The sequence below is a fragment of the Chiloscyllium punctatum genome, chromosome 3, assembly GCF_047496795.1.
Source record: "Chiloscyllium punctatum isolate Juve2018m chromosome 3, sChiPun1.3, whole genome shotgun sequence".
Taxonomy (NCBI): Eukaryota; Metazoa; Chordata; class Chondrichthyes; order Orectolobiformes; family Hemiscylliidae; genus Chiloscyllium; species Chiloscyllium punctatum.
In genome coordinates, this window is record NC_092741.1 from 84,142,657 (window position 1) to 84,169,743 (window position 27,087).

At 39.0% G+C, this 27,087-nt stretch overlaps 1 protein-coding gene across 4 annotated transcripts in view; it reads right to left on the minus strand.

Moving 5' to 3' along the window:
- The window catches only part of tbc1d32 (TBC1 domain family, member 32), a 247,339-nt gene that overhangs the window by 46,093 nt on the left and 174,159 nt on the right, over positions 1–27,087 (minus strand). For 2 of the 4 annotated variants that reach the window (XM_072555916.1, XM_072555917.1), the window contains 4 exons: positions 12,094–12,163; positions 11,501–11,616; positions 5,656–5,810; positions 1,303–1,443 (listed from right to left, as the gene is read on the minus strand). In XM_072555916.1, the coding sequence (XP_072412017.1) occupies positions 1,303–1,443; positions 5,656–5,810; positions 11,501–11,616; positions 12,094–12,163 (482 nt within the window). Of the gene's footprint in view, positions 1–1,302; positions 1,444–5,614; positions 5,811–11,500; positions 11,617–12,093; positions 12,164–16,434; positions 18,024–27,087 lie in introns of those variants that run through there. The other 2 variants (XR_011954513.1, XM_072555919.1) reach the window with 2 other exon arrangements.

Genomic DNA, 27,087 nt, shown 5'->3' on the forward strand with positions numbered 1-27,087 from the left:
TGTTTGCTTTTGGTTAAGGTCCTAAGCATGTGTAGTTTGTTGTTTTATTTGTCGGAAAATTATTGGCTGAATTTGGGAGTTAGGTGAAGTGGGAAACATTACATGCCTGTTTTTTGGTATTGGTGCTATCACAGAAAGGGATATAGAAACATAGCAATTAGCTGCAGGAATAGTCCATTTGGCATTTTGAGCCTGCATCACCATGGGCCGATCATGAAATTCCAGTATCGTACTCCTGCTTTCTTTCCATACCCCATGATCCCTTTAGCTGGAAGGGCCATGTCTAGCTCCCTCTTGAATATGTCGAATGAACTGGCCTCAAGAGCTTTCTGTGATAAAGAATTCTACAGGTTCACAACCCTCAGGTGAATAAATTCTTCCTCATCTCGGTCATGAATGGTTTACTCTTTATTCTTAGACTGTGACCCCTATTCCTGAATTTCCCCAACATCTGGAACATTCTTCTAGCATCTAACGTGTCTAATCCCATCAGGATTTTATATGTTTCTATGAGATTCCTTGTAATTTTTCTAAAGTCCAGTGAGTACAAGCCCAGTCCTCCTTCATATGTCAGTCTTGCTATCCTGGGAATCAGTCTGGTGAACCTTTTTGGACTCCATCAATAGTAAAAATGTCCTTCCTCAGACTAAGAGGCCAAAACCGCAAACAATACTTAAGTGTGACCTCACTAAGGCCCTGTATAGCTACAGCAAGACATGCCTACTCGATAATCAAATTCTCTCGCTATGAAGGCCAACATGCCATTAGCTTTCCTCACTGCTTGCTGCACCTGCATGTCAACCATCAGCAACTGCTCCACCATGACGCCCAGGTAATAATCAGCCTTCTTGTTTTTGTTACCAAATCTCACATTTATCTGCATTTTTTGCATTTGCCAGGTACTTGCCCATTGAGCCAGCCTGTCCAAGTCATCCTGCAGCCTCTGATGTACATTATGCACAACTTTGTAACATTCCAGTGTAACATTATCTCAAGTTGTGTTCATCCACAAAAATTAAAATTGAAGATTAAAACAATTATATCTTCCATGACTTATCATGACCCAACAGAAATATAATCATTAGCAGTGCAATATTCATTTTGTACTCAATACCATGCATTTTACTATAAAATAAAAATATCTAGCAAATTTCATTTCATAGGTTAATATTAAATCTATTTTTAAGAGTGCACCCCACAGGTTACTAAAATTAATTTCAAAATGTCTTTTATGACTCAACCTTCTGGTTGTAGCTAGGATTCTTTTCTCATGCATGCATTTTATTTAAATTAACATTTTACCTGTGATGGAGTGAACCCTGACATGCGGAAAGCTGAAAAGACAAGTGGCACCTCGATCTTCAGTAACATCTCAATGTAGTAAGCTGTACAAGAATATACTGGATGGATACCAGACTCTGCATTTTGCACAGAAAGATGAATCTGCCAAAAAAAAAAACATGAATGAGCATTGAAGTAATACTTGCACTGTCCTGGATAATACACGATTTCCACTTGCATATCTTGATTAATTTTCACAGCTTTCATTCCACATTAATATAATCAAGCTAGAATGCAAAAAGAGATCCTAAGCTTCAAATTCAATGTATTTGGAAATCAATAACAATAGCATTTAGATGTAATCATTTTGGGGCAACATGAAAATATCTGAGTCTATAAAAATGGTGGCACCTTCTGTTAACATATCACTTCCATCGATTTAAACAAAAGTACATAGCATATGTTACTAATATCCTTCAGGGCAGGAAATCTGGCATCCTTACCTAGCAAGGCCGACATTTGACTCCAGACCCACAGCAACGTGATTGACTCTCAACTGTCTTCTAAAGATGGCCTAGCAAACCACTCAGTCGTAACTATCCCTTCAACATCTTAACAAAGAAATGAAAGCAGATGGATCACCTGGCATCAACCTAAACTCTGGAAAAGACAATGGCAGAAACAGCCCTACTGACCCTGCAAAGTCCTCCTTACACACATCTTGGTCTGTGCCAAAACTGGAGAGCGGTCTCATGGACTAGTCAAGCAACAATCTGACATAATCATACTCTCAGAATCATAACTGACAATGTCCCAGACACCACCATCATTATCCCTGGATATGCCCCACTCCACCAACAGGACAGATCCATGGTATACGGTCAGGATGGAGTTACCCTGGGAGGCCTCAACATTGATTCCAGACCCCACGAGGTCTCATAGCTTCATGGGCAAGGAAACTGTCCTCTCTGTTGATGAATCAATACTCTTCCATGTTGAACAAAATTTGGAGGAAGCACCAACGGTGGCAAGAGTGCAAAATGTACTCTGAGGGATTTCAAAGTTCAGCACTAAGATTGGCCCAGCAGCAACTGGTCAGGTCTTAAAGGGCACAGCTGTTATGTTGGGTCTGCAGCAAGTGATGAGAGAACCAACAAGAGGCAAAAACAATATTTGACCTCATCTCCAACTATCTGCCAGTTGCAGATACACCCCCTCCATGACAATATCGGTAAGAGTGACCACTGCAGTCCTTGTGGAGATGAAGTTCTTCCTTCAAATTGAGAATACCCTCCATCATTTTGTGTGGTACTATCACCATGCTGAATGGGACAAACATCGAACAGATCTAGCTACTCAAGATTGGGCATCCATCCAGTGCTGAGGGTGATCAATAACAGCAGAAATGTACTTCAACAGAATCTGCAACCTCATGGTCTGGCATATCCCCCATTCAACCATTACCATCAAGCCATTGGATCAACCCTGGTTCAATACAGAGCGTAGGAGAACATGCTAGGAACAGCGTTGGGCATACCTAAAAATGAGATGTCAACTTAGTGAAAGTACCAAACAGGATTACTTGCAAGGAGAAAGTGAGGACTGCAGATGCTGGAGACCAGAGTTGAAAAGTCTGGTGCTGGAAAAGCGCAGCAGGCCAGGCAGCATCCAAGGAGCAGGAGAATCGACGTTTCTGGCATAAGCCCTTCTTCAGGTATCCTGAAGAAGGGCTTATGCCCAAAATGTCGATTCTCCTGCTCCTCGGTTGCTGCCTGGCCTGCTGTGCTTTTCCAGGATTACTTGCAAGCCTAACAAATGATAGACAGAGCTAAGCAATCCCATAGTGGTAGAAGGTGGTATCAACAGTGTTTCAAGCAGCACCTACTCAGCAGTGTTGCCCAGTTTGGGTTCCAACAGGGCCACTCAGCATCTGATCTCATTATAGCTTTGGTCCAAACATGGAGAAAAGAGCTGACTTCCAGAGGTGAAGTGAGAGTGACAGCCCTTGATATCAAGGCTGCATATGACCAAGTGTGGTATAAAGGAGACAAAGCAAAACTGCAATCAATGGGTGTCAGGGGGAAGTTCTCCGATATCATACCTGACACATGGGAAGATGGTTATGGCTGTTGGAAGTCAGTCATTTCAGCTCCAAGATATCTCTGCAGGGGTTCTTCAGGACAGCATCCTAGGCTGAAGCATCTTCAACTGCTTCATGAATGACTTTCCCTCCATCATAAGATCAGACATGGGAAAGTTTGTTGATGATTGTGCAATGTTCAGCACAATTCACAACTCCTCAGTTGCTGAAGCAGTCCATGTTCAAATATAAAAATATTTCGACAATATCTAAGCTTGGTCTGACAAGTGGCAAGTAACATTTCCACCATACAAGTGCCAGGCAATGACCATCTCTGATAAGAGACAACCTAACCACAACCCCTCTAAATTCAATGGTGTTACCATCACTGAATGCCCCACTAACATCCTGGGGGTTACAATTGACTAGAACTGAACTGGACTTGCACAAAACACAGTTGCTAAAAGAGCAGGTCAGAAGCTAGAAACACTGCAGCAAGTAACTCACCTTCTCACTGTCCATCATCTGCAAGGCACAAGTCAGGATTGTGATGAAATACGCCCCACTTGCCTGGATGAGTACAGCTCCAACAACACTCAAGAAGCTTATCACCATCCAGGAAAAAGCAGCCCGCTTGATTGGCACCACATCCACAAGCATCCATTCCCTCCACCACCACTCACTAACAGCGGTGTGTACTATCTATAAAATGCACTTCAGAAATTCACCAAAGCTCTTGAGACAGCACTTTCTAAACCCATGACCACTTCCATCTAGAAGGACAAAGGCAGCAGATACAATGGGAACTTTCACATTCTCCTCCAAGCCACTCACCATCCTGACTTGGAAATATTTTGCCGTTTCTTCACTGTCAGTAGGTCAAAATGTTTGAATTCCCTCCCTAACTGTACTGAGTCAACCTACAGCATGTGGACTGCAGCAGTTCAAGGTAGCCTACCACCACCTTCTGTAGGGCAACTTGGACAGGCAATAAATGTTGACTGAATTAAAAGAAATTCTACCAGAATCCCTTTCAAAGCAACACAAAATTTCTCCCAAATCTAACTGATATTTAGGGAAAAAAACACACACATTCAATTCCTGCTATTGTTTGTACAAGTTGAGCAGAGGGAGAAGAAGAAACCTGAAGATTTTGGTGTCTTCAAACACTGTTTGTTAACAGTAGGCTTGGAGCCTTGTCTTGAAAGTCATTTGATCCTTGATTAGGATCACAAACACAGCATAATAAATCAGGAATAGGCCATTTGGTTGCTGAGTCAAGCTGCTAAACCAGTGAGATCATGACAAATCTTTTTTCATACCTGCCCATAGTCCTTGACTTCTATGTAGATCAAAACTCTGTTGACCTTAGCCTTGCATATACTCAATGACTAGTTTCCACTGCTCAACTGTGTGGCAAAGTCCAAAGATTAATCATCCCTCCAAGAAAATAAATTCCTCTTTATTTCATCATAGTGGAAGATCTCTTATTTTGAATCTATTCCTGGGAGTTCAAAAATGCCTCATGAGATTACTTTCAGCCGGTTTTGTTTCCCACATTTTTCATATGGGCACTCCAGATCTCTGCTTGTTTCATACGCACTTATTGTAAAATGCTGATGCCATTTTGAAATAGCATCAAATTCATTCCTGGTACTGCACTTCTATCAATCAAATAAGACTTGTCCCTCAGAAACTTGGTTCTCTCATCGCTTATTCCCCATGGGAAACAGTCTTTGCTGCACTGAAACATACGAAAGGTAAAAATGGTACCACTGAGCTGTTGCTAGGAAATGGTGCTAAGCAACCTCCAGTATCCTTTACACATACACATGTATGTATGTATATACACACACGCGCACACACACAAGCTACTTAGTTGATTGCTGAGAGTAAAGGATACAGGTTTATTGAGCAAATATCCAGGTTTTATTTGTCTCCAATGCAATTTTGTGGGTCACATTAACTCTAATAATGAAGACAGGCTCCTTACTCTGCTTACTGCTTTGTCCAGGAGAGAAATCAACACTGTTTTTATATTGAATTCAAACCTGCAAATGACTTGAGTGACCATACAAACCTCTGGATTAGTTGGTTTACATAACCAGTACACTACTTTTCTGCTGACCATTGGTCCATTGAACATGCCTCCTATCAACTTGCTGTTGAAGTCTACAGCACGTGACTTTGTGGAGAAATGTATCTTAAGTTTTATCAAAAATTTTCAAACTACAATGTAATTTAAAAAAAAACCTTTCATGTTCAATGTCAGAGTTTCCTTCATGAAAACATACAGAAGCATGCAGGCGTGGTAACCAGAGAAATGCTGAGACGAGAAGGCTTGAAAATTGTTGCAGAAATCTTAGAGTTCTCTCTCCATCCCCTGACATTATCAGAAATGCAGTAGATGCAAACCAGTCATGCCCAACATAACCACCCTGTAGACAGTCTGTACGCTGCAGTCAAGGATATTTTATTTGATGTTTCCAGTACTGAATTTGAATTCATCTCTCATATTGCATGTGCAAATTATGTTAAATTGTTCTATATTTTCACATCATTTTTATATAGTTGTACATCATTGCGATATGGCTGAGCTGAAAAATCTAGTAAATATTTAGCAACTTAAGTATCAAAGTGCAAAATGATTATTTTCTTAAATAATGCAACAATTAAAACCTGCATATTTTTCTTGTTCTGAAATAGAATGTTTTCATTTAACAGTTCTTATCCGGTCATAAATTTGAATTTACTTACAAAGTATTGATATATATCTGCATTCTGTTTTAGGCAAGATGAACTGCTGCACTGTGCCTCAGCTTGGTAGTGACCCTACACATGATGATATGAATGGATATGTATAGATTCCAACCTGCCATCTTCTCATTGATTAATTTCTGAAGACCAAATGTTTTACTACAATGGAGAGAAATAATGAGGGCAAACACTCTGGACTGCTCATGGGGACTTCTCCCTCAATTAAGAAAACCACAGGAAGAAGCCAGCCAGCAGATTGCTTCAACACAGTTGTTGAACAGTTGTAGAACATAATACAAAGAGCCTTGTCAAATGCTTTTAAAATTGCTGCTATGATTAGGACAACACAGATTCTTAGAATTATTACAATCTTGGCTAGTTAGGTTTTGATATGGTACATATTTCTGAAAGTTACAAGGACGACAGTTGAATTGTCTTTGGAGCTTGGAGCAGCATTGTGCATTGCAATTGACATGGTCATGAAGTCATATTACTATCAAATATAATAAAGCCACTTCCTGCTGCACATGCAACATTGTGGACAACTTGGTATGATGGCACATTTATGTCTCTCGAAGTGATGTCATGACTTGATTGAACTCCAGAGGTGTCAAAAATGTGATAATTGAGACGATGCATTTTGCATAACAGAACAATGGGGTTTTTGGATGAATGACTTATCTAAATGGCATTATTTCTGGTCATGACAGTGAGTGAATTAGGTTTTTGAGTTTGAACACTTTTAACATGGATTAGTGTTATTTTTGATTGCCAGAAACTGTAACAATAAAACTATTATTTATGAAGATACTACAGCTAATTTGACCAAAACAACAACCTCTATAGATATTACACCTTTAAGGGAACAAAATGCCTCAAGGTCCTGAACAAAAGCATTACAAAACAACACATGACACTATGCTGATTAAGAGGATATTTGACCGAAAACTTGGTCAATTATGTCAGGCATGAAGAAGCATTCTAAACGAGAAAGGTCAGGTAAAGTTTGTAGAGGTATTAGAAGATATTCTGATGCTTGGGGCCTTAGCAACTCAGGAAACAGCCACCAATGGTGAAGAACTTAAAATTAAGGAACACAGAAGTGGTCAGATTTAGTGCAAAACAGATATTTCAAAAGGTTCATACAACCACAGGATAGAGGCCCTTCAGCTCATTAAGTCTGAACTGACAAAAATTACTCTAAATTTACACCAGTCCCACTTTCCTGAGGCCCATAGCCTTGAATGTTATGATATTTCAAGTCTGATCCAAATTTTTAAAGTTTACGACATTTCTGGCCTCGACTACCTTCCCGGGCAGAACATTCAGATTTCCACCAACCTTGACGTGTGGAATGAACTTTCTGAGGAAGTGGTGGGTATGGTTACAATTACAATGTTTAAAAGACATTGGCATAGATACATGACGAGGAAAGATTTGGAGGGATATGGGCCAGGAGCAGGCAGATGGGACTAGTTTAATTTGGGGTTATGTTTGGCATGGACTGGTTGGACCAAACAGTCGGTTTCCAAACTGCATAACTCTGAATGTAGAAGACATTTGTTCTCAAATTCCCTTTAAATATCCCATTTTTAACCTTAAAATTATGTCCCTTATTACTGACCCTTCAACTAAGGGGAATAGTGGCTTTCTATCCACCTTGTCTATGCCCCTCAAAACTTATACACCTCAAACAGGCACCCTCTCAGCTTACCCTGCTCTAAAGAAAATAATTTGAGCATCTCCAGCCTCTCTTTATAGAGTTTAATCACATCCTTTGGGAGCTGTAAACTATTGTTAAGATAAGGGAGGTCAAGCCCATGGAAGATTTTGAAAACAAGGATGAGAAGCTGGACCACAAGCTAATGTAGGCAAGTGAATACAAGATATGGGAAATTTTTTTTTTTAAAAAAGCATCCCATCATTTACAGGATGCATGCATGACTGACTGGGCCAGAATTTACTGCCTATATCTAATTGCTCTCAAGGAGGTGTTGGTCAGCCACCTTTGTGAACTGCTGCAGTCCATGGGGTAAGGTACACCTACAGGAAGCCACCTGTTTGGAAGCCACTTCCAGGATTTTGATCCAGCGTCCAATATTGTTCCAAGTCAGGCTGGTGCGTGACTTGCAGGGGAACTTGCTATGAATTAAGATACAGATAGAGTTTTGGATGACCTCAGGTTGATGTAGAATGTGGGGACAGTAGACAGGAGGGCACTGGAATAGTTCAGCACAGAACTGAAAAAGGAGGCAATGATGGTTTCAGCAGCAGAGTTACAGTTAGCGGTGATGTTACATGGATGGAAATAGATGGCCTTAGGGGTAGCAAGAATAAGGTCAGAGGTTTATCTCAAATTGAAATGTCACACCAAGGTTGAGAACAGATTAACTAAATCTTTCAATTTTGTCAGGCTACATTTATATGATGATAAGAGTAGATAGAAAATGAAGTTCTAGAGCAAGAGCCAAAATCAACTATTTCAAGTGTCCCAATATGTAAGTACTCAACTATTGGACTGTACATAAATAGTCTTTAAGTGTAATGGAAGACTCAAGAAAGATGGTGGAGAAGATTGATTTTTAAATTCATTTTCTTTATTCTATTGCCAAGTGACATTAACAGGATGGTAGAACTCAGATGCTGAGCTAGAGGAAATAATGTGACTCCTAAAGGATCATGCTACTAGCACATTTCTTTCCAACCAATATGGAAAAAGGCTCAGTCCTAGTTTAATGGTCTTTGCTGTTTAAAGGTTTGATCCATATGTAACTCTGAGTTCAGACTTCAAACAGACTCAACTTTGGCTTTAAGGACCTTAATCCACTGGGAGCGGGGGAGGGGGTCACAAGCTCTTACAATAGTTTTAAATGGTCTTGAAAACTGTCATCGGTGAAGTAATTTAAATCCCTATCCTTAAAAAAAAACAAAAAGATGCCTCCATTAGTCAGTTAAAAAAAAATTGTCGGAATTTCAAAAGCATTGATACTATTCTTTGGGACATGATTTACTCTTATTTGAAAAAGAATGTATTTATTAGGGATAGTCAGCATGGCTTTGTATGGGGAAAGGTCTTGCCTCACAAATTTAATTGAGTTGCTTGAAGAAGTGACAAAGATAATTGAATTAGAATCCCCACTGTGTGGGAACAGGCCTTTCAGTCTAACAAATCTACACCAATCCCCTGAAGAGTATCCCAACCGGAGGAAACCTACGCAGACACAGTGAGAATGTGCAAATTCTACACAGACAGTTGCCCAAGGCTGGAATCGAACATCAGTTCCTGGAGCTGTGAGGCTAACGACTGAGCCACTGTGCTGTTGATGAGTTAAGGACAGTGGATGCTATCCACTTGGACTTCGACAAGATCTCTCATCATACACTTGTCCAAAAGATTAAGTCACATGGAATCCATGGTGAGTTGGTAAGTTGGATACAAAACTGGCTTGGTCATAGAAGACAGACAATAGTTGTGGAGGGGAGGTTTTCTGACTGGAGGTCTGTCACCAGCAATTTTCCACAAGGATCAAAATTGGGACCTCTGTTGTTTGTAAAATAAGTGATTTGGATGAAAATGTAGGTGGTCTGATTAGTAGGTTGGTAAATGACACGAAAATGGATGTAGTTGTGGACAGCGAGGAACACTGTCAAAGGATTCAGCAGGATACAGATCAGTTGGAAAGTTGGGCAAGAAATAACAGATAGAGGTTTAACTGGACAAGTGTAATCTGACGCAATTTGGAAGTTCAAATAAAAAAGGAAAGTACAGAGTAAATAGCAGGATCCTTAGGAGCATTGATATACAGAGGGATCTTTGGGTGTCAGAGACAGAGTTCATACTACACGTTTTAATTTATTGAGAAAAGTTGATTGCTAATCTTTACATTATAAAAAGAAAAGTTAATAATTGGAACAGTGATAGAGCAACATTATGTTTTTTACACAAATAGGTATAGAGCTAAGAATTAATTATTGTATCAATACTTATCCTTGATTCTACAAGTTGCTGCTACACAGCAATCTTATGCCAGGAGATGCAAGAACTATACCCCATGAAGCTCCAACATTTTGAGTCTAAAGTGTGATTATTTCTAATTTATAAGAACCAGGAAACACGTTAACAATCTAACACTTTGACCAAGCTTTTGGTCACTTCTTCTATTGGTCTCAGTGGCAAATATCGTTCTATGATGATTAATTAAATACATTGGGATGGCTTGTTGCATTACAGGCAATATACAAGTTATTCTCAATGGTAAATCGATCAGGCACTGCTAGAAGTTACCTATTAGTGAGAGCCCTTTTGTCAGAACTGGCATTTAGATAAAAGATCTCCATTTGAAATGCTAATCCATCATTTCTCTTTTGAGCCTATAATGTATTGCTTATAATTATTTCATTTTTTGGAGTTTCTGTCTGATCATCTGCCAATACGTTTTGCATAAGTTATTGATCCTGAAGGAGTTAATGTTCATGCTATATTGAGGTTCACCCCATCTGAAGATGTTTTTGCACGCTGACAGTTGAACTCTGCATTAGTACCCATGGGAGCAAATGTATCCTGTACAGTTCCAGGAATCTTTACAATTATGCTGAACAAGTTAAATGTATACTGAACCTGTTACTATTGTGCAATGCACTATCTGGTTATCCAAGAAAAGCTGTATAGACTCACCAGTAGTCTTTCCTCTTACATTGATAATTAGGCACATCGTAGACTCAAGTAGAAGAAAGAGGATTGATGGCAATGAACTACCCAAACTAGAATGCCTGTAGCATGGTATCTTTCAATATAACAATACATTTCTAGAAATTGTAACAAAAAAACTTTGCAAATGGCATCTACCAACAAAACCATGCTCAAAGTTCAGCCAGAAAACTAAAATGTTTAATTTTAACATGTTTCCACTGAGCACTTCTTGTGACCAGGTTATTAAAGTTACAATGAAACATATTGTGTTGATGAACAAGGTGCAATAAACTTGGCAACTTAGTGAGATCAGAAATACTCTGATGATAGATTTTAATTTAGTAAGAAACATTGTTTAACCTGGATAGGAATACAAACTAATTTCTGATCATTATTCCTCTAACAAACCTACTCCAGGCTCTGCACCAAGGGACCATATTAAAAGAAATCACTTGTTTAGTTATATTCTTGGGAATATTATGATTAAGTCACATCAAAATAGAAGTTAATAACATGGAAAATAGCTCAGGCTCAATTTCCAGTGGGATCAAAAAGGCAGATGAAGGCAGAATTTTGGGAATCCAAAGTAATCAAATCTATACAGTACTGTATATGTAATTCATGGTAATGAATGGCTCTGCATTAGCAATAAGCACTCAAAACACAAAGTTGCAAGCCACACACAAGGATACGAAGTGAGGAGCTTATGATAATTTGTTGCTGTTTCACAAATCTTTCACAGTGCTTCAGTAAATTTGCAAGCTCCTGGTCAGAATCATCCTTTAGTAAACCAAGGAACTTGCCATATCTGAAACAGAATGATTTGAAATATATTAAGTTATTAGAGTTTTATCTTAGCAATCTAAAGAATGGAAAATGCTGTCTAGTGTTTTTCATACTGGAAAGAGCATTTATATGAATGAATGATTTTTACATGTTTTGTCTACACAAACATCTATTGTTGACCATCAATGGGTTGCATATTATTACAAAATTGATACAGAAGTCGAATATTTGTAAAATAAAAGTTAAAACATTACCTTTAAACATGATTACTTTTGAAACATTTACATTTTTGTGATGGCATTAGCGCCATCTAATGTAAAGATAAATAAATTACATCAATAGAATTTGAAAGTCATCAACATTCTTCCAAGTACCAAGAGTTACCTGCACTTTACAACTATGAATTCCAAAAGATTTCTCTGCTTGATTCAATGACCTGCTGCATTTAAATTAAAAGTTTTAACAAAAGTTTAAAAGATGTGCAGAAAGTGCAAACTACCTGACAACTATCTTTACTCCAAGATGCTGAATAGGAGAAAGGCTGAGACGTTTGACACCAGAATCGGAAACTGGGAAAATAAAAAGTCAGGTAATGTTCAGTGCATTATTCAGATGAATGCTCAAGATCCCGACCCCAATATACTACCATATAATACTAAAATTGGAATAGTAATGAAATAAGAAAGCAGAAATACTGATCCAAACTACTAGTGTCCTAATATTATTACAATCAAATAATACTTCCAGTACTAATAAAGCACCCAAGAGATGATCAGATGTTTTTTCTTTGTGGATGATGAGATGTTGAGTTCAATACAATGGTTGAAAGGGTAGAAGATGCAGACTAAAATTTCAAAAGAAACTGGATAAACACTTAGGAAGAAAGTAAATCTGAAGAATACAGAGGTGGAACTAGTTGACAGCTTTTTTGAAGACTGTGACACAATGGGCTGAATGGACTTCTTTCATGAAGTAATTCTATGATAAATTTCTTACATGTCTAAATATTGACTACGTTTTTTCTACAGTCACATCAGATTTTTCAACACCATTAAGTCTTTTTTCAATCAGCTGATTTCCATAAACTTGATTCAGGGTTATGTTTTATTATAGATCAAAACAGTGTTAAGATAATAAGGTCAATTTTAACTTCTTCCTCTTTTGTGGACTTCAGTGTGGTAGGCACAGCTTAAATAAAGATGGGCAGGTTTATCCATTCACTTCCCTTTCTGATCTGACTGCATGCAATATTAAAATACAGGTGGCAAGGACATTTATATGAAGAGGATACAATTGGTTTAAATCTGTAAATATGAACCAAATCCTAATGTTCCTCTTGTCGTCCTGGCCCTTTCATACAGAAAACTGGTAAATGACAAGCTTATGAAATCTGCCATTCAAATCAGCTGAACTTCACTGTAGTCATCCCTATGTGGATAGTGTGGTATTGAGTTCAATGCAATGCTATGCTTGAAAGGGCGGAAGATGCTCCGTTGGGTTCCTGACAAGGAGTCAACGTTATGCACAATAATTTGCTTTGCTCTTCACAATTTATGGAGCTCACAGCAAAAAAAAAACATTTATTTCCATATGTCTTCATTAAAAAGAATGCAGCTTATTCTGTAATAAAGGTGAAAACAGTGATGTTTTATTGGATAGAATCAAAATCAGAAAGCTGTACTTACAGAGTTGGCAATCGTCAGATTGATCCACATGGGATACATTCTATGGTGTGAAGAGGCTCTGGCCACAAACACCCAATCATCGTTTGATATTTGGGGGATGGTGCCAGAGTACTGGAGAACTGAAAAAGGGGAGGCAGTTGAACCTGTCAATTGGAGGCAGTAAACCTAATGATGGTGACTGGGGAGCTCAGACAATAATCCAACATCAAACTGTTTCACATCCGGAAAATTATGAACTAACTAAACTTAGGAAGGACAGAGTGAAACTTTTAAGGGAATATCGTGTTTGATTAACTTGATTGAGTTCTTTCATGAGGTAAAAGTGAGGGTTAGCAAGTGTAGCATATATGAACTTCCAAAAGACCTTTGAAGCACCAACACACAACAATTTGTTAGAAAAATTATAACCCATAGGATTAATGGGACAGGAAACAAAATTGGCTGTAGAACAGAAAGTAATGTAATAGGTTTTTAGACTAGAGGGAAGTACACAATTGCATTCCTTAGATGTCAGTATTAGGACCACTGCTCTTTTTGTTTTAAATTATTAATTTGGACTTAATTCATGGGGAATAATTACGAAGTTTGCAGATGACACAAAATTCAGAAATGCTGCAAATGAACCTTCTTGTATAGTAAGAAAATAATTAATTCTTTAGCTAGAGTAAAGATAGAGAAACTGTTTTCAGTGGCTTTAGAGCCAGTAACCAAATGACAGATTTAAGGTGTTTCACAAAAGGCTGCAGGCAACATGAGGAAACTTCTTCTCAGAATTTTATGATCTGGAATGTACTAATTAAAGGAATAGTGGAACATACAATAATAATGTTTAAAAGGGAATTGGGTTTACAACTGAAGGGAAAACATGAGAAAGCTGTGGTTAAAAAAAAGATTTATTGGATAGCTATACCAAAGACACACTGTGAACAGAATGTTCTTTTTGTGCTGTATCTGTAGTGATAGTGTATGGATGCAAAGCTATTTGAATAATTTTTTTGTACATATGTGAGCACCATGACTGGACGGGATGTAATCACCCATGTGGTATCACCATGATACCAGTTATGATCACATAAGGTAACAGCCTCTGAATACTGCACAAGTTACAACACTATAGGAGTTGGGAGGTCATGTTGTGGCTGTACAGGACATTGGTTAGCCCACTTTAGGAATACTGTGTGCAATTCTGGTCTCCCTCCTATAGGAAGGACGTTTTGCAACTTGAAAGGGTTCAGAAAGGATTTACAAGGATGCTGACAGGGGGAGAGGATTTCAGCCAAAGGGAGAGTGTGAATAGGTTGGGGCTGTTTTCCCTGGAGCGTCGGAAGCTTAGAGGTGACCTTATAGAGGCTATTTAAACTCATGAGGGCATGGGTAGGATAAATAGATAGATAAATAGACAAGGCCTTTTCCCTGGGGTGGAAGAGTCCAGAACTACAGCACATAGGTTTAGGGTGAGAGGGGAAAGTCACCTACTTTCCAGGAACAAAAATGATCATTGCAGGTCTCAAGAAGAGAGAGTGAAAACTTGATAGCTTATTTGAAATTTGCCACAGCCAAATAAGGGGCAACGTTTTCACACAAGGGGTGATATGTGTATGGAATGAGCTGCCCAAGGAAGTGGTGGAGGGTGGGACAAATATAACATTTAAAAGGCATTCTGGATGGGTATATGAATAGGAATGGTTTATAGTGCTGAAAATGGGACAAGATTAACTTAGGATATCTGGTCGACATGGACGAGTTGGACCGAATGATCTGTTTCTGTATTAAACATCCTTATGACTGTAACCTCAATCTTTGAGCTCATATTCATCTAGGCACAGATAATAGAACGTGGTAGCAGTGGCAAGAGATCAGCAGCGCAATTAGAAGCGGGAAGCAAGCATTGTAGTCTGATCACAGTTCTTCCCACAAGAGGAGAGGTGAGTTGAATCGGCACAATTCATGTAGTGGCAGCAATATCTAGTGAGTCAGGGTAAAGTGGTGCCACACCTGGACACAGGTAATCAGACCTACTGCCAGTAGTACTCCTGCCTCCGTAATCTTGAGGCTCTCACTGCAACTACACAGCTCAGAACTTAGTTCCAGTCCAATTTCTTGGCCAGTGCAATCGCCTATTTTTTTGCGATCAAGACCAATTAACAACAAAAGATAGGAACCATGGTGATCAGATCCCCAGAAATGAACTAGGGATCTTCAAATATCCCAGGTTGGCTTAAGTTGTTCAAAGAAAGGAGTTCTGCCTTCAAAGTAATTAGTTGCAGGTGCAAAATGAGAACAATCAAAATTAAAATTAAGGCCTCTATGGAATGAACACCTCAGGTCAATCCAAATCCAGTCAGAAAGATCCTGCAAAGCTCGGTTATGTTGGAATACCAACTGAAAATAAAGTTAAGTTTCAGAATGCATCAGTTAGAGCTTATTGGACAGATGCTAGAAACAATGAGAGCTATGATGAGTTCGTTAGTGGAAAGTGACGTGACTTCACAAATACCAACCTGGCTGAGCATATCATGGTCCAGCTTTGCTAAAGGGGAATCCACATTAAAAATATTTGATTGCCTGACATACAACTCCTAATATGAGTCTTTTAGTTGAGTGCAACTAGTCTGAAGTTGGCCGTGGATGTGATTAAGTGAATTCTGAATGAGTTTTAACTTGATAAACCAGGAAAGATTGCCACTGGGTGAGATATTAGATCAGTGATGCTGACAGTTTGCTTACAGCTGAAAAAGATAGTTCACCCACTGTACTGCAATAGTTAATTGTACACAAAGCAAAAATATATAAGCTCCAGCTGACAAGTACAAAGAAAGACATGACATAGATTCACTTCTATAATAATATATAATGAGACAGGGTGAATCAAAAAAATTAGAGGGAAGGATTATTTCTCCCATGTATGAGCAGCTTAGCTGATTAACTTCAATAGTGAAAAATCAACAAATTTGCAATCCATTTATAATACAATATGCTCTTTAATCTTGATCATGAATAAAACAGATAAAGTGGTAAGCACATTCTTTTTGGCAGTACTAAATGTGAAAACTATTCTTACTCATTTTGGTCTTATGTTTAAAAAGTACAAATGATATATATTAATACAGAATGGAAGATAATGAGCAAAATCAAAGCATAAAATGGCTAGATGGGTCAAAATAGTCTTTAAAAATGTTGTGAATCATTTCATGAACCTGGAAAGTAAGAGTTTGAACACAATATGGAAACAAAGTAAGAAATACTAAAATGATAGTCAAGGGTAAAGAATGAAAAAGGGAAAAATTGCCATGGCTATTAGGGAAAATGAAGATATTATTTTGATACATTTACCGGAGATGCAAAATTATGGAACAAACAGGCGCACTAATAATGAAATCAAGAAGAAGGGAAGGTTGTGATGCTGTTGGAGGGAAACAAATCTGTCTGCCTTCCCAACCTCAACCAGGGTCCTAACAACTAAAATGACTAGCATAGTTGACCCTGCTTAACTTCCACTTACTTGCTGTACTTACCATTTCTACTAAACTTGGATTCCAAAAACCATGTGTGCTAACTTCCTAATAAAGTTCATCATTTGTGTTCTAAGAGATGGACAAAAGTTCAACTGCTTATAAATCAAAGGAAAAAGCATAACTGGGTCAGAGAGATGTTCAGCATGGAAACTGACTCTTCGCTCCAACTTGTTCATGCTGACCAGATATCCTAAATTAATCTAGTCCCATTTGCCAGCACCTGGCCCATCCCCCTCTAAACCGTTCCTATTCATGTTCCCATCCAGATGCCTTTTAAATGTTGTAATTGTATCAGCCTCCACCACTCCCACTCATTCCATACATGCAGCACCCTCTGCATGAAAAAGTTGCCCGAGATCACTTTTAAATCTTTCCCCTCTCACCCTAAAGCTATATCGTCTAGTTCTGGATCCCTGAAACCTTTGTCTATTTACCCCATCCATGCCCTTCATGATTTTATACACCTCGAGAAGGACACCCGTCAGCCTCTCTCACTCCAGGGAAAACAGCCCCAGTTTATTCAACTTCTTCCTTTGGCTCAAACCCTCTACCCCTGTCCACATCCTTGTAAATCTTTTCTGAACTCTTTCAAGTTTCACAACAGTTGGTGAACTCCTACCAGAAAAAGGAGGAAAAGGCTCCCAAAGTTTGCAACTGAAAGGTAAGACAGGATAGTTATCTTCTTTTCATTTTGTTAACCAGTCCTCAGAAGTTCAGAGCTATGCATTGGCATTCAAGCATACTCTGTTAATTTGAAAACTCTATCATGAATGGTGTTTAACTGGCTAACTTGGTTTGACTGAAAAGGTTTCTTCCAACAGAACAGAAAAGTGGGAAACCAGACACAGAAGTCAGAGTTGAAATAAAGTTTGATGGCAAAGTTGGAAAATGGTTGCATAAGACACAGCTTCATTGTTTTACAATTAATTTACTTGGCCTTCAATTTGGCTGACATTTGTGCCCAGTCTTCCTTGTACCCTGGGTGTGCTGATTGCGAGACAAGTTGCAAGAGATCTATCACAGTACATGGTTACTTCCTGGATGGCAAATTGGCAGAGGTGTGCATTAGGCATAAGATCATGCATCACCAATAATTCATAGACTGCTGTGACCTTCATAGCTTTGCCATTCTAGAAAGACTGGCCTTTGATGTTGCTGGTGAGTAGGAATTGGAGTTAGAGTTGCATAGCAGAGAGCATCATGAAAACCAGTCTAGGACTCAACGATTCCTACAAGGAATATTAAAACACATCTGATCATGCAAGTCTTCACTTCAATGGAATAAAGTCAGCTATCATATTAATACTTCATGGCATTCTTATCACTTTTTAATAAAGGGACATGTCTTCATTTCACTACATGTCCTAATGAATACGATCAAGAGTAAGAGTAGATTAAGAAGAATAAGTATCTTTACAGTGTGGAAACAGACCATTTTGGCCCAACAAATCCATAATGACCCTCTGAAGAGTAACCCACCCAGACCCAATTCCTCTACCCTATTACTCTATATTCCCCCCTGACTAATTCAGTTCAATGATACTGTGTTCCTCAGAATACAGGGAATTGCATACATCACTCTCTAGAAACGCTTTAGAGAATTCCTCAAAGTTTCCCGAAGATGTCAAAAATCCTTGCAGACTCATAGGAGTCCCTAGTTTGTGACCAGCAAAAAGGAGAAGGTTCATTCAGGAAGAGACAAAATAAGTTGAGATATGTTATTGAGAATATGCAAAGGCAAAGTTGAGGCATCAGAGAGAGTGGACAAACATCCCAACAACTCATTTAGCCAATCCTTCAAGCATCACTCTCACTGTGGAGTTTGCACATTCTCCCAGTTTCCTCCGGGTGCTCCGATTTCCTTCCACAATTCAAAAAATGTGCAGGGTAGGTAAATTGGCCATGCTAAATTGCTAACAGGGAAGACAGTGGAACAGTAAATGGCAGGAGATTCTGTGGATAATTTGGGAGGCACAACAAAAATTCATCCCAGGGAAGACAACAGCATACTAAGGGGAGAATGAGGCAACCATGGCTGACAAGGGGAATCGGACAGCATAAAAGTAAGAGAAATAAAGCACATAATGTGGTGAATAATTATGGGAAATCAGAAAATTGGGAAGTCTCTAAAAACCAGCAGAGGGCAACTAAAAAAGCAATACTTTGGGAGGGGAGGCTACGTAAAAAGGAGAGATGAAATATAAGGGTAAGCTAACTAGTAACATAAGATTGAAAGCATTTTTTTAAAGATATCTAACAGCGTAGAGAGAGGCAAATGTGTACATTGGACAGCTGAGAAATGAGTTGGAGAGTTAGTAAAGAGGAAAAAGAAATGGTGGACAAACTGAATAAGTATTTTGCACCAGTCTTCACAATGGAAAACACAAGTAGCACACATCAAGAGAGTCAGAGGCAGAGCTAAGTGTAGTGGCCTTCACTAAAATGATAATGGACTATACCCCAAAGTTCTGAAGGAGATAGATGAGGAGATTGTGGAGGCACTGGTTGTAATCTTTCAAGAATCACTGGATTCAGGATAAGTCCCAGAGGACTAGAAAACGGCTAATGTAACACCCTTGTTTCAGAAGGGAGGGAGACAGAAGACAGAAATTACGGGCCAGTTTGCCTGACCTCAGTTGTTGGTAATATTTTAGAGGTCATTATTAATGATGACCTTGTGGAGTATTTGGAAGTGAATGGAAAAATATGGCTGGGTCAGCATGACTTTGCCAAGGGGAGGTCAGGCCTGACAAATCGGTTTGAATTATTTGAGGAGGTAATGAGCAAGTTAGACAAAGGAGAGCTAGTGGACATGATTTAGTTAGATTTCCAGAAGCCCTTTGACAAGGTATTGCGCTGGAGGCTGCTAAATAAGGTAAGAGCCCATGGTGCCAGGGAAAGACACTGGCATATAGAGGGGACTGGCTGACTGACAGAAGGCAGAGAGTGGGGAAAAAAGAGGCATTTTGAGTGACTAGTGGAGTTTTGCAGAGGTCAGTGTTGGGACTATAACTATTTATGATCTGGGCAAAGGAAATTAGGGCATTATTGCTAAAGTTTGCAGATCACACAATGATAGGTGAAGGACAAGTAGTGTTGAGGAAGCAGGGAGGCTGTAGAAGGACTTGGACAGGCTAGAACACATTACTGATGAAGGGCTTCTGCCCAAAACATCGATTCTCCTGCTCCTCGGATGCTGCCTGACCTGCTGTGCTTTTCCAGTGCCACATTGTTCAACGCTGATCTCCAATATCTGCAATGCTCATTTTCTCTGAGGCTAGGAGAGTGGGCAAAGAAGTGGCAGATGGAATACAACATGGGAAAGTGGTAGGTTATGCACTTTGGTAGGAAGAATAGAGCCATAGACCATTTTCTAAATGGGAAAAGCTTCATAAGTCTGAACGACAAAGGGATTTGGGAGTCCTAGTGCAGGATTCTCTTAAGGTTAAAATACAGGTTCAGTTGGCAGTTGGGAAAGCAAATGCAATGTTAGCATTCATTTCTCAGGGGGTTAGAACACGAGAGCAGAAATGTACTGCTGAGGATATAGAAGGCTTAGATCAGACCACATATGGAATATTGAGAGCAGTTTTGGGCCCTGTTTCTAAGGAAGGATACGGTGTTGGATGGGGTCCAGAGGAAGTTCACAAGAATGATCTTGGGAATGAATAGCATGTCATATGAGGATCGGTTGAGGACTCGTGAGTTTGTATTCAGAATATAGAAGGAAGATGGGGGATCTCATTGAAACTCACAGAATACCAAGAGTGAATAGAACGAATGTGGAGAAGATGTTTCCACGAGCAGGAGAGACTGGGACCCGAGGGCACAGCCTCACAGTGAAGGGATGACCCTTGGAATGGAGATGGAGGAGTTTCTTCAGCCAGAGAGTGGTTGATCTGTGGAATTCATTGCCGTAGAATGCGGTGGAAGCATTGCTTAAATAAACTCATTGAAAGCATTTAAGACAGGTAGGTTCTTGATTAGTAAGGGGATCAAAAGTTACAGGGAGAAGGCAGGAGAATGTGGTTAAGTAACATATTAACCAGATTGAATGGTGGAGTAGACTCAACAGACCAAGTGGCTTAATTCTGATCCTACATCTTATGATCTTATAAAGTGTGCATTGGGGGAAGGTGGCGACGACCCTTGTGTATCTTTTGCCTTTATATTTTTGGGTGGCAGAGTTTCCAGGTTTATAAGGAACAGAAGGAATGTTGGTAAGTAATAGTATCATATCTTGTAAAAAGTACATACTGCTGCCATTGTGTGTTGATGATGAAGGGACAGAAAACTGCAAGTGATGGTTGTGGTGCCAATCAAGTGGCTGCTTTGTTCTGGATAGTAGCATGTTAATCAAGTGAGCATATTAGTAAGAGAGAGGGAGGCTGCAATGGCTGTGAAGGGAGAGGGAGATCCCAAACATGACAAAATAGTTTGAAACCCATTAACACTCGGCTAACTAGGAGCTAGGAGGTCTCAAGGTCAGCATTCTATTAGCATGTCCTGCTCATTTTGGCTCATGAGAGATTATCCTTTATATTTGATGTGACTGTGTCTTAATGGCATTTATATTTGTCCTCAAGATCATTTAAGACAGTGATTATGTTGCCATGGGGCCCTGATATGGCAGCCATATGTTGTCCATATACCAGCATCACAAGATATATCACAAAACTCAAAACCCAAGTATGCAATTTTTGAGAAGACTGAGCTAAAATTCTGTTTTGAAACAGAATTAAAATGGATAATAGAAATTTGTTACTCAGGTTGTAAGTTTACTCACTGAGCTGGAAAGTTTGTTTTCAGACTTTTCGTTACCATGCTAGGAAACTTCATCAGGTGCCTCCAGTGAAGTGTTGATGTTCTATCCCACTTTCTATGTGTGTAGCTTGGTCTGTTAAGGTGGGTGATATCATTTCCGGTTCTTTTTCACATATGTTCGTAAATGGGGTCCAAATTGATGTGTTTATTGATGGAGTTCCAGTTTGAATGCCAGGCCTTTAGGAATTCCCATGCATGTCTCTGTTTAGCCTGTCCTAGGATGGATGCATTGCTCCAGTCGAAGTGGTGACCTCCTTTATCTGTTTGTAAAGATACTAGTGATAGTGGGTCATGTCTTTTGGTGGATGGTTGGTATTCCTGTATTCTTGTGGCTAGTTTTCTGCCTGTCTGTCCAAAGTAGTGTTTGTTACAGCCCTTGCAGGGTATCTTGTAAATGACATTAGTTATGCTGGCTGTTGGTATAGTTTCATCAGTAGATGTTTCAATGTGTTGGTAGTTTGTGGGCTACCATGGTGCCAAGGGGTTGGAATAGACTAGTTGCTATTTCTGAGATTACTTTGATATATGGTAATGCAGGCTAGGGTTTCTGGGCGTGTTGTGTCTCCTTGCTTCAGTTTGTTTTTTAAGAATCAGCAGACTGTGTCTATAGGGTACCCGTTGTTCTTGAATACATTATATAAGTATTTTTCTTCTGCCACTCATAGTTCCTGGGTGCTGCAGTGAGTTGTGGCCCATTTAAATAATGTCCTGATGCCGCTCAGTTTGTGGGTGTTGGGATGAGTGCTTCTGTAGTTAAGTATCTGGTCTGTGTGTGTTGCTTTCCTGTAGACGCTGGTCTGCGGTGTTCCATTAACTGTTCGTTCCACTGTGACATCTACCTACTTCACCTTCAATGACAAGGCCAACAAACAAAATCAATGGAACACCCATGTGATTACTAATATCAGGCTTCTTAGCAGAAGCAGTAATGCAGAGACTCGAACGAACAGCCCTCTGCACGATCAACCCAAACTCTGGGTCTGATACGTAGATGACACCTTTGCCATCACAAAATGGACCAAATTAGAGGAAACCTGCATCATCATCAACAACAATATCCTTATGACATAAATTTCACAAAAGAGGAGAACAACAACAGACTCCCCTTCCTAGATGTCACAGTGGAATGAAGAGGTAATGGAGAACTGTAGTCCAGCATTTACAGGAAAGCAACACACACAACTAGCCACAAAAAGACATGACCCACTATCACTAGTATCCTTACGTACAGATGAAGGAGATCACCACTTCGACTGGGGCAATGCATCCATCCTAGGACAGGCTAAACAGAGACAAACACAGGAATTCCTAGAGGCCTGGCATTCAAACTGGAACTCCATTATAAACACATCGATTTAGATCCCATTTACAAACATACGTGAAAAAGAACTGGAAGTGATATCACCCACTTTACAAGATCAAGACACACAAATAGAAAGTGGGACAGAACACCAGCGCTTCACTGGAGGCTCACTGATGAAGTTACCTAGCATGGTAATGAAAAGTCTGAAAACAAACCTTCCAGCTCAGCGAGCAAACTTACAACCTGAACCTCATCCTGAGCTGCAAATCTTCTCAAAAATCACAAATATAGACCAACTGATACATTCCAAGTGACTTAAGTATTCATCATGAAACCTAAAATAATGGTGGGTTACTATTTTAGAACTAGAAGCTTATTAAGGCATCACTTGAATGAAAGAATAATACACTTGAAGCAAATTTTTTTTAATTCATTCATGGCATGTAGGCATTGCTGGCTGGGCCAGCATTTATTCACAAAACAGTCAGGAATTAGTCTTAGACAAGAACACAAGAGGGATTACTTAAGAGCAACTGATTGCTGAACATTAACACAAAAAGAACTGGTTTCATAAGAGTGTAATATTTGAGGAATATTTGGTATATATTAGTAATAATGAATTTCACTGGTTGTGTGACATCTTGGATATAGCTTGATGGTGTAACAACAAGTTCCTTTACTTTCTATATGATTTATTCTTGAGATTCCTCACACATGAAGCTGTTGACAGATTTAAGACCTCAAAAATTCTCCATATCCATCCGCTTGGCTGACAGTTCATGTTGAGGTCTTTTTGAATCACTGGTAATAAGCAAACAAGTCTATGGTCTGTCTAGCATTTGACATCAGTAACCAGAGCGTGTGGAAATACTTTTCATCCATCATCTTGAATATTATGTTGTCTATTCAGTGCCAGTGCTTTGATCTCAGATGTTACCAGATATGTTGAAACATTTCTTTTGCCCAATAAGGACATTATTTTTAACCACAAGACAGTATTCTGTGCGGTAAAAACAATGACTGCAGATGCTGGAAACCAGATTCTGGATTAGTGGTGCTGGAAGAGCACAGCAGTTCAGGCAGCATCCAAGTAGTTTCAAAATCGATGTTTCGGGCAAAAGCCCTTCATCAGGAATAAAAGCAGAATACCTACTTAGAACTGGACTTTACAACTCCTTGTTTTCATGATCGCATTTTCTGATGGTCTCACACTGAATCAGTGTCAGGAGACAGCCTTTTGGCCCATTGTATCTGCACTGGCTCTCTGAGCATTTTAACTTGTTACCCTCTTGAATGCCTTAATTGAACCCTACCTGCAATACATCTCCAGAGAATGCATTCTATCCCTTAAGTACTTGCTACGAGAACTCTTTTTTTTTGCCCCTCACTTTGCTTCTTTTACTTTTGCAGAAGGCTTCGAAGCAGGACCCTTTGGTTTCAAATCCATTTATGTATGGAAGCCATTCTCCCCCTCAACTCTGTTCAGACCCCTCATCATTTTCAAAACTTTTGTCAATTATCATCTTAGCCTACGCCTCTACGAGGAAAGCAATCCCAATGCCTCCAAGCTTTCCTTATTACAAACAGGTTTCAGGGATGAGACACTTCTTGTAAAGCCCTTCTGCACTTTCACCAATGCAGTCACATCCTTCCTACATATCGTGTGGGGCCCAGAACTGTATACCATAGTCCAGCTGACATTTAACCAGTACCTTATATAAGGTCAGCATTACTTCCCAGCTCTTGTAGTTTCTGCCCCTTTGAAGTCTGGAATATTGTATATTTTATTAACAGCTCTCTCTACCTGTCCTGCCACTTTTAATGAATTGTCTACTTCTCCAATTACTGTTTTGCCTACCAATGTCTGATAACTAAGAGTAGAGTAACAGGGTGGATTTGTTCTACTTTTTGTAGATAAACACAACTGGGCAAATTGCCAGGTTATTGGGTAGATGCTCGTATTGTAGCTGTAATGCAACAGTTTGGATAGGGCACATTGCTCGCTTTGGAGCACAAAATACAGGAGGTTCAATTTGGATAGAAATAGAAAACTTTTGGCAGTTGTAAGGTTGCTTGTCCAGTAGAAAACAATGTTAGATAGAGGGAGTACAGAAGCAGATAATCAAAAACAAAAAGAAGAGCAACCTAAACTATCAATGGATTTTTTTAGGACCCATAGTCTTTGCAGTATCTAGTGTCTTCAACCATTTCTTGACATGACAGAGTAAATTGAATTTGCTGAAGATGTTTATTTGAGATGCTGGGGACTTCAAGTAGGAAACCAAGATAGATAATCTATTCATCATTTCTGGATGAAGGTGGTTGCACATGCTTTAGTTTTGTCTTTTGCACTGATGTGCTGGCCATCCCCATCATTGAAGATGAGGATATTTGTGGAACCTCTTCGTCTTATAAGTGTTTTTTTTTAAAATCCACTATTCTCAACTGGATGTGACAGAACTGGACAACTTATATCTGGTTAGAGATTAAAACTGTTTGATTTAGGATCCAGTGTATAATTCCTCTATTTAACAAGTGATCTAATTGAAATATTTAAGAAGATTTACTAATTTGATAGCGTGGAAAGAGAGAAATTGTCTTCTGATGGGGAGTCTAAAACAGGGCTTCATAAACTTATAGTTAATCCTTCAGGGGCGAATCAGATAGCATCTCTTCTCCCACAAAACCCTGCTGAAATTAAACAAATTGAAAAACATACATGCATTGTTCCAAGTAAAGGTATTACAGGAAATAAAGCAAAAATGGACAAATGAAGCTGAAAGAGAGATTAACCATGATCTAATTGAAAAAGAACAAGATCAAAAGGTCAAAATGCTTTATTCCTACGTTACTGAAGAGAATTTTACTTGCGTGGATAGCTCACAAGGACAGCCAGTAAAAGAGAGGGGAATATGCTTTTCTTGATGAAGAGCAGCCAATGGGATATTTAAGTTGCTCATTAATGAACTTAACTGACACAGTGCCATCAGCGGGTGCAATTTTATTTTGGTCCCTTCTCACCCATTATCCCAATTCCACTGCTAAGTTTTCCCAATCCTGGGCACTGGAAGTGAGCAATTCTCTCAGCTTGATGTCAATATGCCTGCTCTTGAAGACTCCACTAAATTCCAACACATGAGTGTCACTTCCTGGCCTTAAAACCTATCAACACACAAACATTAGAGTCTCAATATTGTCCTAAGCATCAAATAAGTTACTTTTTCCTTGTGAATTTCATATCCTGCGATTAAAATGAATGAACAGAAATGGGAGTTAATGAAGTGTTGATTATTGGAACTTGGACATTTTTCCTGCTGGCTTTGGATTGAAAAAATTAATTTGAGCCAATTAAATCTGAATTTATAAGTTTGCAAAGGAGATTAAATTGTTATTCTTAGAAGTAAGTTGGCCTTTCTTTTTATTGCATTTTCAATTCTTGCCTTATAGCTCAAGGAACATACAAAAAGCTTCCCTATTAAAGCCACCTGAAGTTATTTGTTTACAAAAGTCATTTTGCAAACATGAACAAAATTCCAGCAAGAAAAGGAAGTGAATTTTGCTTAATAGTGACACAGTTATTTAACAGTAATTAAGCTATTTGGACATTGAAATACTTACACCTACTGCAACTCTATCCCCCAAATTTATCTTGGAGGTGAACTGCTGTTAGCAGTAAAAGTAGTAAGTATGGAAATTTCTATAAAACAGAAAATGCTGGAGAAAATGTTCAAAACGTCTTGAAACACGAACTATTTGTCTCTCCTCAGATGCTACAAAACCTCTAAATTTCTCCAACATTTTCTGTTTTTATTTTAGCATTCATGGTATTTTGCTTTTGTGAACATTTCAATCAGTTTCCTAATAACGTCTTAATCCCTGCATTGGAAGATGATGTCCTAATTATTGCCAGGTCTCCACTGTAGAATAACAGGGTTAACATTAGAATCATGAATGATGACTGTGATGATTATGTAATGTTGATCTTAGAGTCACATGAGACAGTACAGTGATGTAGAGCAGAAGTTTTGACTGAAGAAAATGTCTGCAAAAATCTAGTTGCACATAGACTTTTTGCATTAAAAAGACAACAAATTCAAGTAGTATTTGTTTGGGAGACAAAACAGTCCCAATCTGCAATACCAAACAAAATATTGTGGCAATGAAAA